Source organism: Haemorhous mexicanus, chromosome 7 (assembly GCF_027477595.1).
Source record: "Haemorhous mexicanus isolate bHaeMex1 chromosome 7, bHaeMex1.pri, whole genome shotgun sequence".
Classification (NCBI taxonomy): domain Eukaryota; kingdom Metazoa; phylum Chordata; class Aves; order Passeriformes; family Fringillidae; genus Haemorhous; species Haemorhous mexicanus.
Genome location: NC_082347.1, coordinates 15,676,874 through 15,694,025, shown reverse-complemented (window position 1 = coordinate 15,694,025; position 17,152 = coordinate 15,676,874). Strand labels below are relative to the sequence as shown.

Sequence of the window (17,152 nt, the reverse complement as noted above, 5' to 3'; positions counted from 1 at the left end):
GGATTTTCTGGTGCTGTCACCAGTTCATCCCCTCAAACCAGAATGTTCACCTACTTTGCCATGTACCCTGAGCTGTTTCACTTTGTTCCCCTGCCATATGTCTCTTCTCTAATACTGTGTTACTGGAGTTACTGTTTCTTACTCTGTCTGCAGCATGGAGTCTCTAAAAAGTAGAAATCCCTGCTTTTCTATTAGGGCTTTGTAAATATATTGAGTGCTTTATGTCTCAGTTTTATTTGTCAAGAGAATGCATTAGTAACTTGCCATAAGGAATCTCCATTCAACAGTAGGTGCTCATGCAAGCGCTAAGACTGGGGCCTGTCAGGCGTTTTCTTTTATGAATCTTCAGCTTGTTTATTAAAAATAGTGGAAGGTCTGCCTAAAATGATTAGTAAAAGCTAACTGGTTTTTTTCTTTCTCCCCCAACCCAAGAATTTGTCCCTCTGTACAGCAGCTCTAATGTACATCCTTAGTAGAGATCGCTTGAACATGGATTTAGACAGAGCAAGTCTAGATCTGATGATACGCCTTCTAGAATTGGAACAAGATGCTTCCTCTGCCAAGCTGCTGAATGAAAAAGACATGAATAAAATTAAGGAAAAAATTCGGAGACTGTGTGAGACTGTTCACAACAAACATCTTGATCTCGAAAACATCACGGTGGGTAACGTGCTTTTATTGGAAAGCCTTTGCAGTTGTGGAATGCTTAATACAATGGAACTTGCAAGCGTCATCCTTCATTTCACATCCCCAGCAAAGGATTCCTGCTGTTTCATCTACCTTTTATGTATACCTGATTGCACTGCAAGTGTTTTCTTCAAATTTGAAATTTCCTTTTTCAGAAGTTGTTAGTAGGATGAAGTTAGGATGTTCTTCAGCTGTCTGAGTCTGTTTGCCCCTGCTAAGGGTAGCTAGTTAAAGGGAGCAGTTGCAAACAAGTAACACCAAATAACTGTGTTTTTGAAGCCCACACTTAGATTGACTCCATTTCTTTGCCTAAGTTTTGTAAGTACTTTCACAAACACGGGTTTGTGTATGGGAGTAAGAGTATTGTGTACTAAATTAAAACTGTGGTGCAGGTTTTGACATTTTTAAAAAAAACCTATCCTGCAGAAACTGATCTTTCCCCGCTCAAAGTGTGGCAGTTCTCTTGCTTACCATGAATGTGGATGAATTTTTTCCTTTCTCAAACATACTTGATCTTTATGAAAGTACCTTCATCTGTGGCAGAGTGAGCTGGTTCTGTTTAAAAAGAATTTGGATGCTATCATCAAGCTAGCTTAGAAAATAAAAAGGCTAAGTTGCAAGGTTTTTTAGAAGAGTGTATTTTAAGAATTGATTGACAGATTGATTAGATGAGTGGCCATAAATGACAAAAAGAAGTAATGTGTCTTTGCTTTTGCCATATTTCAGTATAGTTGATGTTAGTATGATCTTAATTTTTTGACATCCTGTAGTACATTCTTTTCAAGATTCTTATTAGGGTTTTTGCCATTTTTCCTGTAATGCTTATACCCTTTTTTCTGTAACACTTATACTCAATGGGAGAAGCTTCTGATTAATTGCTTATGAAGTGAACTTTTCAGAGCTTTGTCTGTGCAAGTAATGCTCCAACTCCTGGCAGTAATCTGCAGTCAGGATTGTGTTCCATATTCAGTTAGACTAAAAGATTGAGCCTTGTTGAGCTGGCATTTTGTTCTGTAGCTTTTGGGACTTTTTGTCAGTTTAGGAAGAATTTCTTTGGAGTGTTTTCTCTCCAAATTCTGGCTGTGGAACAGAGAGCTGAATTGGTACGAAGAGCCGCTCTTCTGTAGCTTTAGCAAGAGCTAAATTTTGGGTGAGGAAGACAGTATCCATGACATCATTAACTTTGGTAATCAGGTTGTGGTGACAGTGGAATACAAAGTTCAATTTTTAGGCTTGTTTCATGCAAAGACATGAAAGGTACTGGTAGGGAGCTTGAATTAACTTCTGGCCTTGGAAATCTGCAGAGAAAGAATATGAGATCATATTCTGCGCTTTCAGTTTACAGTCTGAAAATACCACCACAGAATGAAATTTGTTCTCTAGATGGTGATCAGCTAGGACTTGGTATAATCTAAGTCTTCTTTCAGTGCTGTTTTGGCACGAAAGGCAGCTCACATAGCAGAGTTTGTCAGTGCCAGGATATCTCTTGCACTATAAAATGTAAGACAGCTCCCTTTATTAAGCGTGGAACAGCTGGTGCAGGTTCCTCATTGCTAAAGCATCCAGCCACAAAGACCACTGTCTCCTGCTTGAGCTTTTCTCATATTCATAATCTGATCTAGCCTCTTGCTTTTTTATGAACTGTAATTCTGTTCTTGTTTTTTCTTAGACATGGATTTTAAAAGGAGAGGATATATGAAAAGGGTCTCTGTCTTGTGAGGAAGTTGTTCATGAGTAAAGAGCATTAATATCCTTGGCCATCAGTTTCAGCTGCTTTATTTGAGGGTTTTTCCCTGAGGCAGCTCTATTTCTTAAATTTATTTCAAGCTGTTGCTGTAAATGCATTGAATATTGTAGTACCTCACAGATGGAAACTGGTTTCCTCCAAGCTGCACCATCTAGAAGCAGAGACTGTATAGTATTTAGAGAATATTTGCAAGCCAAATGAGATTATTAGGTTCTCTTCCAGTTTAAAATAGTAGCAATGGTAAGTTGAGACCATAATGAACTTCGTATGTTGAAGATCAGGCTGCTTTCATGTAGATCCCTGTCATGAGATGCAATAAGTAATCTCTGTTTTGTATTAAATGACAGGCAGAAAATGCAAAAAAAATGCAAATCTGCTGAGGGTAAAGAAAAGCTCTGTGCTTTTTCAGAGTCAGACATACCCAGTGAGAAACAAGAGGATTGCAGTAGATGTTTTCATACCTCCAGTTTGTGCCTAACCAGTCACACTTTGGCTTGTTTGAATCTTACACAGATCAGGAGAAGGTGATCAATTTGCCTCCCTCTTTCCACAAACAACGTTGTTTGTGAGTCTGTCTAGAAATGAGGCTGGACTAATTTTTAAATATTCAAAGCTTCTGGTTTTTTGATGGCTATTTATGTTAAAAACATAAACCCAGAAACCAAGAAGGAGGTGTGTGCAGGCTGAATTTGTTCCAGGCTCGCTGTGCTGTATTAGAAGATAAACCTGAAGAACCTGGCCTCAGGAAATGGCCCTCACCTGTCAGTGAGCACAGCCCTCTGGAGCTCCTGCTTTTGCAGCTGCCTCCTCACTGTTGCATCATAACAAAAGGCTTCAGGAGTGACTTCTGTTTTCTGGTGGTGAAAGAGCTTATTCTGGTTTTCGCTCTCAGCATAAGGCTGAAATGTTAAGGCAACCATATTTTCAGCCTTTGGTGTTAAAATTTTGTAGTAATTGACAAAAATTTGAATGTAATGGATTATTTTACTCGAAAGCAAAAAGATTATAAGGTTTCATTGCTTTTTTTAAAAAAAAGAGAAAATTTGTGTCTTGATTAAATGTGTACAAATATCAGATTATATTCTTTTAGGGTTATTTGAAGTCCTGTTGCCCTATGACAGAAAACTAATCACTGTGTTTTGAATATTGTGTGGCCTTTAAGCTTTTGTTGTGTAGATATTTCGGAAATTAACTGACCTACTGTAGATTTGCTGCTACTTCTATTCTCTTGATCCTCATAACCCTTTGGTGACCCAAGGATTCTTCTGTTTGCCCTGGAGGAATGCTGTTACTGTTATGCTCATAGTGACAATGTGCTGCAGGCCTTGCTCCTACAACCCAGAAACAACTTAGGGTGTTATGTCTTCTTTATCTTCAACTTTGTTTCCCTCCTTGGAAATCAAGTATTTTGAAAGCAAGAAAAGCAGCTGGAGATGTTGGGGGTGGGGGGAAGGCTCATACTGAGACAATGAGTGTTTGCTCAAGCCTGTTGAGTACTGTTCTACTTCCATTTTCAGGGAGTGAATTTACCTTTACTGTTGCTGAATTTATATATGTGTTCCTCCTTTTTTCCAAAAAGGTATATCAGAAAATATGTGTAGATTGTCTGCAGTTGTTCAGTTTAATTGCTTTATTCTGTAGATTTAAAATGAAAACCACAAGATACCTACATTGGAAGCAAATGTGATCTATGAGCAGCAAAGCCCATGTATCTGAGAGATTGAGAAGCTGTGTTCACTGGGGATTTTCTTGATTTTTTTTACTTTCTGGCTGATTTTCCATTTACTTCCTCCATTTGTTTATTTTGATAACAGTAGAAGCAGATGACAGGAGTCTGCTTGGGTTTTCTAAGCTATTAATAAAATAAAGAAAATTTGAAAATGCAAAGTTTATTTTTTATCAGTATTGTCTTTTTTTAAGATATGCATATTTTCCAGTCTGTTCTTGCTCCCTCTGGTGGTGGTTCTCAGAATCTGTACTTTCGTTTTTGTGGTTTTCCTATGTCATATGACTTGGTATATTGGCTACAGCTGCGTTTGATTTCACTAACTCCAGAACCTCTCTCTTTCAGACTGGGCATTTGGCAATGGAGACATTACTGTCTCTCACCTCAAAGCGAGCTGGGGACTGGTTTAAAGAAGAACTGCGACTTCTGGGTGGTCTGGATCATATTGTAGATAAAGGTATAGTGGGGATACTGCTTTGACAGCATGAAAAAATAGTGTATTGTAATAAAATGTTTGCTTTTTGTAATGTTCATTTTTTGTGGTTAAAAATAGAAATATTATGTATTTTTCTTAGCAGTGTTAAAAATTCAATATTCAATAAAAGTAAATGAGAAATATTAGTGATCTTAATCTGTTTCAGGTGGGATTCAAAGTAGTTTTCAAGTTAAACAGAATGTGTAGACTTTTCCATTACAATGTATTAGAATAAAAATGGCTTAAGCTTGGACAGAATGCTGTTATATATCTCTGTACAGCACACTTACTCTATAGTAGAATCTCCTTTATAGTCTTCTAGAATTATTTTCAGACCAGATATTTTTAAACTAAATATACCAAAGGAAGTAAAGCCTTCAAGAAGAAATTGGGGGTTGGGGGGTGGGGTTGGGAGGAGGGTTCAAAGATGCGCCTCAGTGTGTTTTTGATCAGAATCTCCTAGCTAGGAAATGGGACAGTTCTAAATGAGTTCTTGACCTGAATAAAGCTTGGTCTTGAATAAGCAGTGGGAGAACAAAGAAAGGACTGGAGAGATGGAAGTATTCAATTTCAACACAGTTTCAAGTTATTGTTTCAGACTTGTAAAGTCTGGCAAATGTGTGCTTGTCGTATCTCTTTCCTCTTCTAAAAGACTTCCTTAGAGTTAAGGAACTTAGTCCTGTGCTGGACACTGTTATTAGCAGGAGAAAATAATATATGTGGTTAGGTAATTTGTAACAACAATCTCAAACTTGTAAAGACTATGTTGTAAGGCTTGGTTTTTTCATTTATCTGGAGAAAGGAAAAATTTTGGAATGCTGATCGTATCTTCATGATTATTTCCTGCCATTAGAGGTATGCAAAGTGTACAACGAGGTTGATGACAACTCTTAGTTTGTACACCTTGCTTTTGGAGACCTCTTACTCATGGTGGAAAACAACTTCTTTTTGTGTTTAGTTAAAGAATGTGTGGATCACCTAAGCAGTGATGAAAACGAAGAGAAGTTGGTTGCTTCGTTATGGGGTGCAGAGAGGTGTTTACGGGTCTTGGAAAGTGTGAGTATGAGCAGATCCTTTGCATTTCTGAGGGCTGCTTCTTAAGCAGTTCTGGTTTACATTCTTGCAGTGTATAGTCACATTATAGCTCTATAAGGTTGATTTTTATTTTTTGATGGACTGTTAACTCTCTGATACTTATCAGTGTTTCTGTAATGTTTGAAAATTTGATTTGCTATTCTGTGTGTACTGCATTCCAAGATTATTTTTGTTTAAAATAACTAAATATAACATAACTTTTTCTTAAGTTCCTACAAAAAGCTGCTGTTTATGGATGTTGTTTTTGAGGCATGAGTTTTGACTCTCCAATGTGTGTCTAGTAATAACTGATCATTATAGAAGTGGGTTTTTCTTAGAAGCAATAAATCAATGCTAAGAGTTGCTACTTTCAGCCATCAGCTGGGGAAGTGATGAAAGAGAAAATTGTCCTGAAGGGCAAATGAGTCCTGTCATCAGTTGAGTGTGTAAAAGCAGATGGTAAATATTTCTTTGAGAACTTGTGAGAAAATCAAAATACTTGGTACTTTTGTAGAGTTTACTTGACAGGAACGGTGTGTGTTTGTTTCTCTGCAATGCCTTCAACTGAGTTTGGTGTTTGTTACTGGTGTTACCCTGTTTCTGTTGTGATACTCTAAGAAAGCAGAAGAGCCTTGTTATGTTCTAGCAACACATCTCTGCACATCAGCAAACATGTGGGATCAGAGTACAGGTCAATGAATCTTGCTCAACACCTTAAACCCAAATTAGAGCGCAAATGGTTGCTTGTTTTCTTCACTCAAGTTGAAGGACAGACTTAAAGATAGTGTAAATGCAAGCTAAAAAAGGAGAAACATGAACAATTGTTGAAGGGTGTCTTAAAAATTCTTTACCTTTCTTCTCAGCAGTAAGAAAAAAAAATCAGAGTAATTTTCTGCTTTTATATTCAATAGATGGAATTGCCAAACAAGAGTAGAAGGGCCTTTTCTAGTGTTAGAAAATTCAGATTTGGACTTAGGGATGTTTGTGATGTAGTAAATCCCTAGAAACTTGGGAGAGATGACAAAATTCAAAACACGCCAAATCATGCAAGTCCAAGAAAAGAATTTCTGTTGGTTCTGAAAATTGATTCCAAATTTCAGTCAAGGGAGTCAAGTAAAACATGATGTGTGTTATGGTTGGATGCATAATAAGCTCTCAGAAGTGGATTCGATGTCAAGTCCTTAAAATGCCACATATATGATTGTGTTCTCTATACACACTTGGATACTGTAGTCCCAGAGCGTGGATTCAGGGTTCTGCTGTGGCAAAACATTCTGCTGCATGGTTTCTGTCTTTATCAGGGAAGATGGTTTTATCTTCAGTGCCACAGTTATTTAGAGATGAAAACTCCAAGGAAATACTGAAAAATGAGAAGTGAAAGTTTACACTGGATAATAGCCAAGAAATGTGGAACTGAATAAAGTATAGTAGTAGTAAAAGTGAATGCTTCTCTTTCAGGGGAAAAAAACCTCTTATTTTTAACACTACTTTCTCCTTCTTTCTTTAGGTAACTGTGCATAATCCTGAAAATCAGAGCTATCTGATAGCATACAAAGACTCTCAGCTCATAGTCTCCTCAGCTAAGTAAGTTGAAGAAAGTCCCCAAAACCCCCAATTTTGCAAAATACCTCACATGATAGGGTAAAAAAGGAAATGCTTTATACCAGAATATTCTAGGGGTGAATAAGCCCAAAATTTCCACTGTTGCTTTTTCATTGAGTAAAGTTCATGTAGATGGGGGTTTGGGCAACTACCTGAGTACTACCAGTACTGAGCACTATGTGTAGAGCTGCTACTGTTGGGTCTGTAGAAGCTGCAGACTGTGGATTCAGCTCCTGCTCTACTAAGAAGGAACACAGAAGAGGGTGAAGTGACATTTATTTATTGTGCTTTTGTTATGCTTAAGTGTTTACTGGAATGGAGCATAGCAGAATTGACAGTGTAACTAAGAATTAAAATAGTGAAATCTTTTTCTTGGCATTTCTCCCTGGCAGAGATTCTTGTACAAACACCTCTAACCCATTTATCAATCTGGGTGAGGTCTCAGTTGGCTGGCAAAGCCTGTCTGCCCCTTGTAGTGCTCTTCATAACAGAAGAAATGAAGCTGAAAGTTTGACTCTGCAGACCTCATTGGAAACATGATTTCGTGATTGTAGGTTAGATATTTGGAGTATTTCTTTAAATTAAGATAAGCAAACCACTGTTTAATATGTTACTTTTACCAGCATATATTTTTGACATTTCTGGTTTTGTTTGTAACTGAAATCAATGTGGTGGTTTAACATGAAACTAATGTTACACAGTAAAATCATGCCTATAGTCCATTAGTGTTACAAGATTAGGATATTACTGCTGGGAAGTCATGTGTCATTTTTTACTGAATGGAAGTAGTTCTGAGAAGGGAACATTCTGGTAACACTGTCAGAATCATGTTGTGCCAGAGGATATGAGAGGTTGGGTTTGTAGGAACAGGAGATACCTTTTCTAAGACCATGTGATGAAGCTGGGAAGGAAAATTAACTTGCTCTTGAAATACCAAGCTGATAACACCCTAAGACTTCCAGGTTTTTGTTTACACAATTTTCAGTTGAGCTTATAAAAGATTTTACAGGTGATAAGTTTATTATCTGTCCCTACAGACTGGGTATCAGAAAAATTCTGCGTAAAGCTCTGTTTCACGTTTTTTTCCCTGTGAAACAAGTCTACAGGTGGAATGCTCTGTATGTTGTGAAGATAATTTTGTTCTGCCCCATCTCCCTGCAGAGCACTGCAGCATTGTGAGGAGTTAATCCAGCGATATAATCGTGCTGAAGACAGTATCTGTTTACCAGACAATAAGTCTGTGCCTCACCAGAATGTAACTAACCATGTGGGTAAAGCCGTGGAAGACTGTATGAGGGCCATCATTGGGGTCTTGCTCAACCTGACAAATGATAATGGTAAGACAAATTTTCTGCGTATTCTGTACTGAGGTGTCAAATAAACCATTAGTGTAAATATTTTTTTGTATTGATGATGGTTTTTCAAGTTCAGTGCTATAAAACAGTTATCCATGGTAGATGTTTGCTTACAGCCCTCAGTAATTTGTCTTTGCAAGCTGGGTGAGGAATTGCAAGTGTGAAATGTTCAGATGAGGGCTTGGGCTGGGAAGGGCTGGTTTGTCCTTAGAACCAACTGGTTTTTATTAGGCTGCTTACCGTTATGAATGTAAGTGTTTTCACTATTGAGCCTCTGAACTCTTTGTTTGCAGAATGGGGTAGTACAAAAACAGGTGAACAAGATGGTCTGATAGGCACAGCGATGAATTGTGTGCTTCAGGTTCCCAAGTTCCTACCTCAAGAACAGAGATTTGATATTCGTGTGCTGGTAAGTTCTTGTGCTTCTCATATCAACAGAAAATTATTTACCTCCTTATGCATTGAGCTGCTCTGGCTCCTCATTAAGGAACAGTTTCCCCTACAGTTTTCAGTGACCATATATACACCTAAAGTGAGGTACTTAAAGTTTTTGTAAGGATTTTATGGGTTTGAGGGTTTTTTCCCTGTGTTTGGTGGAAGAAAGTGTACTGCTTGATGAAAAAAGAAATTTAGCTAAATAAACATGTGAATTAATAATTTTCAAACATCTTTTCAGTTTTGGAAATATGGTTGATATTATTGTTTGAGTTAAAAGCTTTGTCAGATCTACCTCAGCTTACATAAAACGGACCAGAGTGGCCTAGTAGCAGCAGTGAAAATGCCTATGTGTAGAATCTCTTATGAACTTAAGCTCAGGGTTGGACACCGGAATCCCTAACCTCTGTAAAGGAATTCTCAGCTCCAAAAATGTTATTGTGTTCAGAATTGGAAAAACTGAGATTCCTGCGTAAAAGTTTCCTATACAGGGATCTCTGTTCTAGCTTGTATTTCTTTAAGTCCTGATCCCCCTGTCTGTCAGACTGTTTCATAAGTTGTATATTCTCAGAAAGATAAGGGCAACGATGTTTATCTAAATAGATGGTTTTTTGCTAAATCATCTTTTTTCCACTGTGTGTAATCCTTTTTGACTCTCCAATATTGTAGGGATTGGGTCTGTTGATCAATCTCGTGGAATACAGTGCCCGGAACAGGCACTGCCTTGTCAATATGGAAACATCGTGTTCTTTTGACTCCTTGTGTACCGGCGAAGGAGATGAAAGCCTGAAGATAACTGGACAGATTGATGCTGTTCAGGCTTTAGTGCAGGTGAGAAGTGTTTGTCCTGCAGTAGTTCCCATTTCTCATTATCACACTGTTGGGAGGAAGGGAGAACTCAGCAGTGAAAATGTGTCAGTTTTTCTGTTTAGCTTTTTGAGGAGTGGAGCAAGGTAGGGGGAAGATTTCTGCTCACAACCCTGACTTCTGCAGTGCTGTCCATTACAGAAACAGCTTCCCTGTAAAAGACAGTGCTTTACAGACATCCAGTAAAACTCTTTTGTTCCCATATAATTTATTTCTAGTTTTATTGTTCTTAGATTATTTACTTTGACTTTTGTTTTAAACCAGCTGTAAGCTACTTTTCTCTTACATACCAATAATTTTGGTAAATGAGTTTCATCATGCATACTAAAATGAAAAAATTGAACTTACAGATGTCTTGATTCAGTGGAGTTAATTTTATGGATGTTTTTAGCAGTTGTATTTAACTTAGTGAAATAAGTATCCAGTAGCAGACAAAAAAAAGAGTAAAAATAATAGTATTAAGTATCTTAATATATGTAGCTTGGCAAAGCAGTATTTAAAACTGGCTGTATGGTATGAGAAATAATTAACGAGAAATAAGTGTCTAATATGGGATTCCTGGTTCATCCACATTCTTTGCTAAATGAAGAGCTCTAAGAAAGCCAAGAGGGAATAGTTAGCATGAAAGGAAAGGAAAATGGGTAGAGAACAAAAATGGACAGGAAATTATGGCAGCTTTTAGTCTTCCAGCCATGTCTGAAGGAAAGTGATTAAACTTTTATGATGCCCAGGAGGAGCCTGTCAGGCAGTTCAGCACCAGGCAGGGAGATCTTGCTGTGGAGCACAGCGCTGGTGTTGGGCCAGATTATATTTTCCTTTGAGGAAGAAAAGCCTATTGTTAAAAAAAGTATTGAAGGCTAATTGTATTAAGGGGTAAATTGTGAACAGGAAATAAAAGTATTAAGTCAATGTGTTTGGGGTTTAGTTTCTAATGGAAATTCTCCTGGAATTCCCCACATCAGCTGTTCCTGGAGTGTGAGCGAGCGGCACAGCTGGCCGAGAGCCAGACGGACGAGCTGATTAAAGAAGCTCCCACAGCTCAGCATGATAAGAGTGGGGAATGGCAGGAGACAAGTGGGGAGATCCAGTGGGTCTCCACAGAGAAGTCAGATAGTACTGAGGAGAAGGATAAGAAGGAGGAAGATGATGAAGAACTTGATCTTAATAAAGGTACGTTGTCTGGCTGTGATGATCTCAGAAAAGGCAAAGAACGGTGTGATGGCAGAAAATCCCGCCTTGTCCTCTGCTTCCTCTCTCCATCCAGTCTCTAGGACAGATTTCCTCAGTGTATCCCAGGTGGAACTGCTGCATAAGTAGAAGCCATTCTGATCTGAAGCATGAGAAGTAGAATCTGTTATGCTTCTTTTACCTATTATATGTTTATTTAAAAAGAAAGAACAAACAAACAAAAAAAACCCAGACCTTTTTAGGATACTCTCTATGTACAAAATATTCTGGAAAGGATGGCTTTTAGGCTGTTACCTTGTTCTTCTGGAACAGTCCTTGAAAGTTACCTGCTTTAATTTTGTTTTCTAGGGTTCTTGTTTCAAGCTACTTTGAGAGTTGGAGTTTTTTCCCTTCCTCTCCATCTTTGCTTCTTCTGTCCCCCTCTGCTTTGGGGGACCTTTTCCCTTCATCAGTGGTGTCTGAAGTGCATGTGTAGTGCATTGATGTACTGCATCTTTGCTAGTTTGTTCCAGGAGTTTGAGTATCTCAGACCTGTTACATAGTTTGTCTCTGGAAAACGGATTTGAAACATCATTCCTTCTTGTTTAATCTTCTAATAGTAGATGCAGTGTATGACCTTTAATAGTGTTTTCATCTTATGTTAATAGGTGTGGTATATTACCTTCTCCAAGCTTGCTGTATATCCTTCCTTCTTTTCATAGCTCCATCAACTAGTCTCTGTAGTTATTTGTAGTTTTTCCCAAAATGCTGAGTCATCAGCAGAAAATGTTATCCTTAACACAATAAACTACTTTGGGGGAAGTTTTAGAGGCATATAGTATCACATTAAACGTTTGCATTGGTAGTTTGGGGTGTTCAGCATACAGTTTGTGCATTGAAATGACAAATGACAAAATACTGTGCAGCAGAATGAGTTGAAACTAGATGAAGACCATTATTCTTTTCAAGAATGTGCTGCTGAGTCAGTAAGTGTGGTGTTTCCTGATCTCTGAAATCTCAGTCCAAAAGCTCATTTTGTTTGAGGAAAAAAGATTCTGGAAAGTGATAATGAAGGATTGTATTTGCAGCAGTAAAAGATACCAGCTGCTTAGAGAATACAATAGACTGTTGTCTCTTTTACAGCTCTTCAGCATGCTGGGAAGCACATGGAAGACTGCATTGTGGCCTCATACACAGCATTGCTTCTAGGCTGTCTCTGCCAGGAGAGTCCAGTAAGGGAATAAGTTGATTCTAAGTCCAGTATAATGTTTAATGAAGTGATAATTTGCTGTATTGAAAGGGGTTTATTAAACTGGGCTTCAGCGTGAGCAATACGTTAGTGAAGCTACACTGATGTGTACAGCTTTGGGAAGAGTTGCCAGAGTTATTCCAGCCAAAAGAAATTTTTTGAACATCACTGTGTTTATCAAAAACAGTTGGAATTGAATATCTGACCTCTTTTACTTCTCTCCCCTTCCTTATAGCCAGCAAAAGAATTTGCTTTGGAAAGGCAGAGGAAAATTGGCTAAGCCTATTCCTTGTCAGTAGTTTTAGTAATCAAGTTGCCATCAGACTTTTTTATTCTTTATCAGTCTGCTTTAGTTTTTTCTTCCAGTGAAATCAGATGAACTTGTATGTGTCCCTATTATAAAAATAATTGTCTCGGATTGGAAATATGTACTAAAAAGCTGAAATTAAAAATATGGAACTCCAATGGCTGAGAACTCTATAAAGTCTCCTATCAAAAATGTGTTCGTGTGCAAATGAGTTCAGACCTGCCTTCAGGCTTGTCTGACTTCACCATGGCACAGAAATGGCCTTAAAATGCTGTTCTGTGTCCTTGGACTGATCAGTGTCCATAAGTTTTAGTGTTCTGAGTGAGACTGACAGTGAGATCAGTAATTCTCAGCCCTTCACAGTTGTCAAGGGAGAGCCTGTCCGTATCAGGGGAGTCATCTGGTGGCTTGATAATCTTGCAGGTCCTAGGAACGTCTGGTAGTCTGGTTTTTTTGGGTTTTTAAATTTTATTTTTTAAAAATTTCAACAAACCAATAATAAAAAAATATTTAAGCAATTGTTTTTTAAAAACAAACACAGTGAAGATATGAGTATTGCTTAAAAGAAACTTAAATAATAAAGATGGCAGCAGAAGCCATCTTTATGCTGTGAATGTATTGTCTAAGTGCTTCTCACATGCAGAGCATTATAGTTCTGTGTCAGAAAAATGTTTCCCAAATAAGACAAGATTGTTTTATTTCTTAGATCAATGTGACTACTGTGAGGGAGTACTTACCTGAAGGGGACTTCTCGATAATGACTGAAATGCTCAAAAAATTTCTCAGTTTTATGAACCTTACTGTAAGTAATGCATATTTAAAATTTATATTTGTAGATATTTTTGTAGTTCTGTTTTCTGTTAATATTTCATGCCTTTTTAAAAGCATTAACATTTTTCAGTTTGTGTCTTCATAAGAGCACAGGACGATATTCTTTTTTTTACTACTGAAAGGCCATTTGTCTGTCATAATTTTCTGTCATTGTATTGTGACTGGCCAGGAAGATATTTCTGAATTGGCTGCCTGAACCTAGTTGCTTTTACTGATGCATAATTGTAAATAGTAAAATTCTGAAAATAGAATAGCTCTCAGATATTTGAAGGAGGTGCTACAAATGCTTGTTTGTTATTTGTGTTTTCTGTTGCATTTCCAGTGTGCTGTTGGAACAACAGGCCAGAAATCTATCTCTAGGGTGATTGAATACTTGGAACACTGCTAGATACTTAACTTCCGCTGCAGGCACTCTAATGCTGGAGCTACCCTTAGACAAAAGAAGAAGTCATGAAAGAAGTCCTTGAAGGATATACCAAGAGCATTCATCTGTGTCATTCGTGTTCGGATTTTTAAGGCTACCTGGTCTCTTAACCATGCATTCAGCATTTTCTAAAAGACAGTTACTACATCAATCTGCAACTATCAAAAATGAGGGGAAAAAGGTTCTGAGGAAAGTAAATAAAGAAACCTTGCTGTTTATGATGCAGTGCAGTATTTAAATATTTTTGGCAGGGTTTACCCTCCCTATCTTTTTTCTTGCTTTGTTCGTGACAAGTTTCAAGGGGAAAAACTTGCTGCTGATAGTGCAACTGCTGTTTACTGTTGAGCCACTGTTTCATGCCAGCCAGGTGCAAAGGCAGCTTAGCTACTGAGGTATCAAACAAATGTTCTAATAAAGAAGTTCTGGACAGCAGCACCGCTCCTATTTGAATTTAATTTGCTCCTGCTTTTTTATTACTAGATGATTCCAAAATCATAAAATATAAATTTTTAAATACTTTTGTGATTTTAACTACTGTCTATATTTAAAATTTGTTGGAATCCAAAGAGGCGAGGATTGGATAGTTTATTTTTTATACTGTTTTGATTGAAATTAGGTTGTTGAACTATTTCTCAGTTCTAAAACTCCCATGGCCCATGTACTGTAACCTGCTAGACCATAACGCTTTGTAGTTCCAAGAGCATGCAGACCCATAAACACATAAAGCCATTGAGGGTATTTTATCCACTAAAGGAATAGTGACTGTAAAAAGTTGTGCCCTGTTAAAATGCAAATGAAATAAAGAAAAAAAAAAAGATTTAGAAAACACTTGCAGGGTAGTTTACACTTCCGATAAGCAAAAACTTTGAAATGCTGTTTTAATTTGTTTCAAGGAAGAACTCAAGGTGTGTTTTATAATGTTGAATACAATGAATTTGGATGCTTTAGGGGGAATAATTTTAAAGAAGCTAGAACACCAATGGGGATTATTGTTTCCAGCTGACATAATCTTTCTATTTCATCCTTCTGTAGTATGGCAGAGTTGAAATGCATACAACACAAAGCCTTAAATTGCTGATATAGCTAAGATTTTGTTCAGTCTGAGGTTTAGTTCACAGCAAAGCATTGTGTTTGAGGACTTAAGTGGAACAAAGAATCCCAGAAAATACATGACTTTTTAAACAATTTTTTTCTTGCACTCACTATTCAGACCAACAGAATTGATTATTAAGTATTTTTATTAAGGTGGTCTTGAATATTTGCAGACTGTTCTGCAATCTGCTTCGTTGACATTTTTAAATACCTGTATAGGTAGATACATCATGTTACTCCATTGAATTTGTAAAACTTGAAGCCATAAAAATATTAGTTCTATGTATAATGAGGGGGAAATAACAGGAAATCTAACCTGCTTTTAGATCTTGTGTTATCTCCATGTATAAAGTTAAGAACTTGTGCTTTTGTATCAGTGCCAGCTGTAAATTTTTTACATACAGTGGCTGCCTTCTATGTCTTCCTATTTTTGATAATGCAGATTGTTGGGAATTCTGTAAGGAAGTAACTGATTAACGGCAAAAATCTTACGTTGGTCATTTTTTCTTTTTTTTTGCATTTTCTCTCATCACCTTCTAAAACTTAGTGTATCAGTGTAACTTAGAAAAGTTCTTGAGGTTGTGTTCCCCTTCTTCAAAAACAAACCAAAACAGTATTGAGAGAGAGGGAAAAGGTATATGTAAATGATCTGCATCAGGAGAAAATTATTAAATATTTGGCCCATGTAGTTTTTTGATTTTAGAGATTTTCACGTCTATAATGAGATTTCAAATTGATTACGTAGTTTCGTGTGGAGAGATGGCAAGAGAAAAGCAGATGCAAATGTGATGATAGGGGAAAGCAGGGACAACTACCTTTCTTTGTTACACTGGTAATTGTTTGGGAATTGATTTACCTCAGTGTTTAACAGTTTTTTTTTTAATGTAACTAATTGTCAAGCACTGACAAATGCAGATTTTTTTTTTGAGGGTGGGGGGAGAAATCACCCTGTGAACTGCAGTGCATTTTTGTGTGTTAGACCCTCAAATAACTCTGCATTAAAGGGTACTTGAGGTCAACTTGCAAATTAAAGTTTTAAAGTAACATTTTTTCCATTGTAAATATTTGTGTAAATACTCTCAATTGGAAATTAGAACAGTAGAGTACTTTTCTGAATCCAATCCTATTTTTATTTTATACAGTATTTCTCAGCTGTGATCTTTGGAGCAAAAGCCAACGGCAGGAAAAATAGTTTGTACCAGTTTCATGAAGTATGTCTTTGGGTTTTTGTAAATAATTTTAACTCAAATAAAATTGCTACTTTCAATACATATCTTGTCTTTTAACATGCAATAAAACACTCCTCTGAGTGATTGCAGAAAGAAGGCAGTGTCAGGTAAATTGCTAAAAGAAACAAATAGAAAAAAAAAAAAAAGGATTAAAAAATGATGAAGGAGCATCCTGAACGTAGTGCTTTGCTTTTCACCTATGTGTTGGGAGAATAAAATTCAGTGCCTGGACCTGAGGCTATGGTCAGTCAGACCAGTCAAGGCTGGAAATTTTCTGGAGATGAGGTATGATGTTTCTTGATGCATTTTGGAGTTCTCTGCACAAGTTGATCTTTCAGTAACATCTCTGGAGACCTGTAGTCAGAATAACATAAATGTGGTTGAGCACAGGGAAAATGGCACAGTTCTTATGGTGAGACTTTTCACATCATGGGGGGTGTTAATGGCTTTCTTAAGTGAAAAGGGAGGAAATTGCCATGAATGTTGCTTTGTTTCTTGATTAACATAAATGATGCTTTAATTTCAGGATGGATTTTTTTCCCATGGATTTTTTCTTAATTGGTACAACTAGCTATGGGTACAATATGCAGTAATTCATGAACTGTAACACGAGTTGAATGTGATGTGTCATCTCATTGCCACTTGGAACAAGCAGCAGCATAATGTAACCTTTTCTGTGCTGCAAGGGAGCAGTATTGGAGCTTGAAACATGGAACAGTGTGTTATTAGTGTATGGTGCTGTAAGAGCCAAATGCAGCTTTCTGTAAGCAAATGTTTTTAAAAAATCTGGTAAGAGTATTTCCTCTTCTTTTGTTGGTAGTTAGGTAATGGAAGCATTGTGTGTGAATGCATCAGCATTTTCAGATTAGCAGGATAATTGTGAAG

The 17,152-nt window shown here is 37.2% G+C and overlaps 1 protein-coding gene across 4 annotated transcripts in view; it reads left to right on the top strand.

Moving 5' to 3' along the window:
• WAPL (WAPL cohesin release factor) overlaps positions 1-16,309 on the top strand; it is a 64,821-nt gene extending 48,512 nt beyond the window's left edge. For all 4 annotated transcript variants that reach the window (XM_059851174.1, XM_059851175.1, XM_059851176.1 and 1 more), the window contains 11 exons: positions 433-660; positions 4,506-4,617; positions 5,594-5,691; positions 7,217-7,293; positions 8,473-8,648; positions 8,960-9,075; positions 9,771-9,932; positions 10,931-11,138; positions 12,279-12,367; positions 13,398-13,493; positions 13,845-16,309. In XM_059851174.1, the coding sequence (XP_059707157.1) occupies positions 433-660; positions 4,506-4,617; positions 5,594-5,691; positions 7,217-7,293; positions 8,473-8,648; positions 8,960-9,075; positions 9,771-9,932; positions 10,931-11,138; positions 12,279-12,367; positions 13,398-13,493; positions 13,845-13,910 (1,428 nt within the window). In that variant the 3' untranslated portion in view covers positions 13,911-16,309. The remainder of the gene's footprint in view (positions 1-432; positions 661-4,505; positions 4,618-5,593; positions 5,692-7,216; positions 7,294-8,472; positions 8,649-8,959; positions 9,076-9,770; positions 9,933-10,930; positions 11,139-12,278; positions 12,368-13,397; positions 13,494-13,844) is intronic.
• Positions 16,310-17,152: the final 843 nt, after the last annotated feature.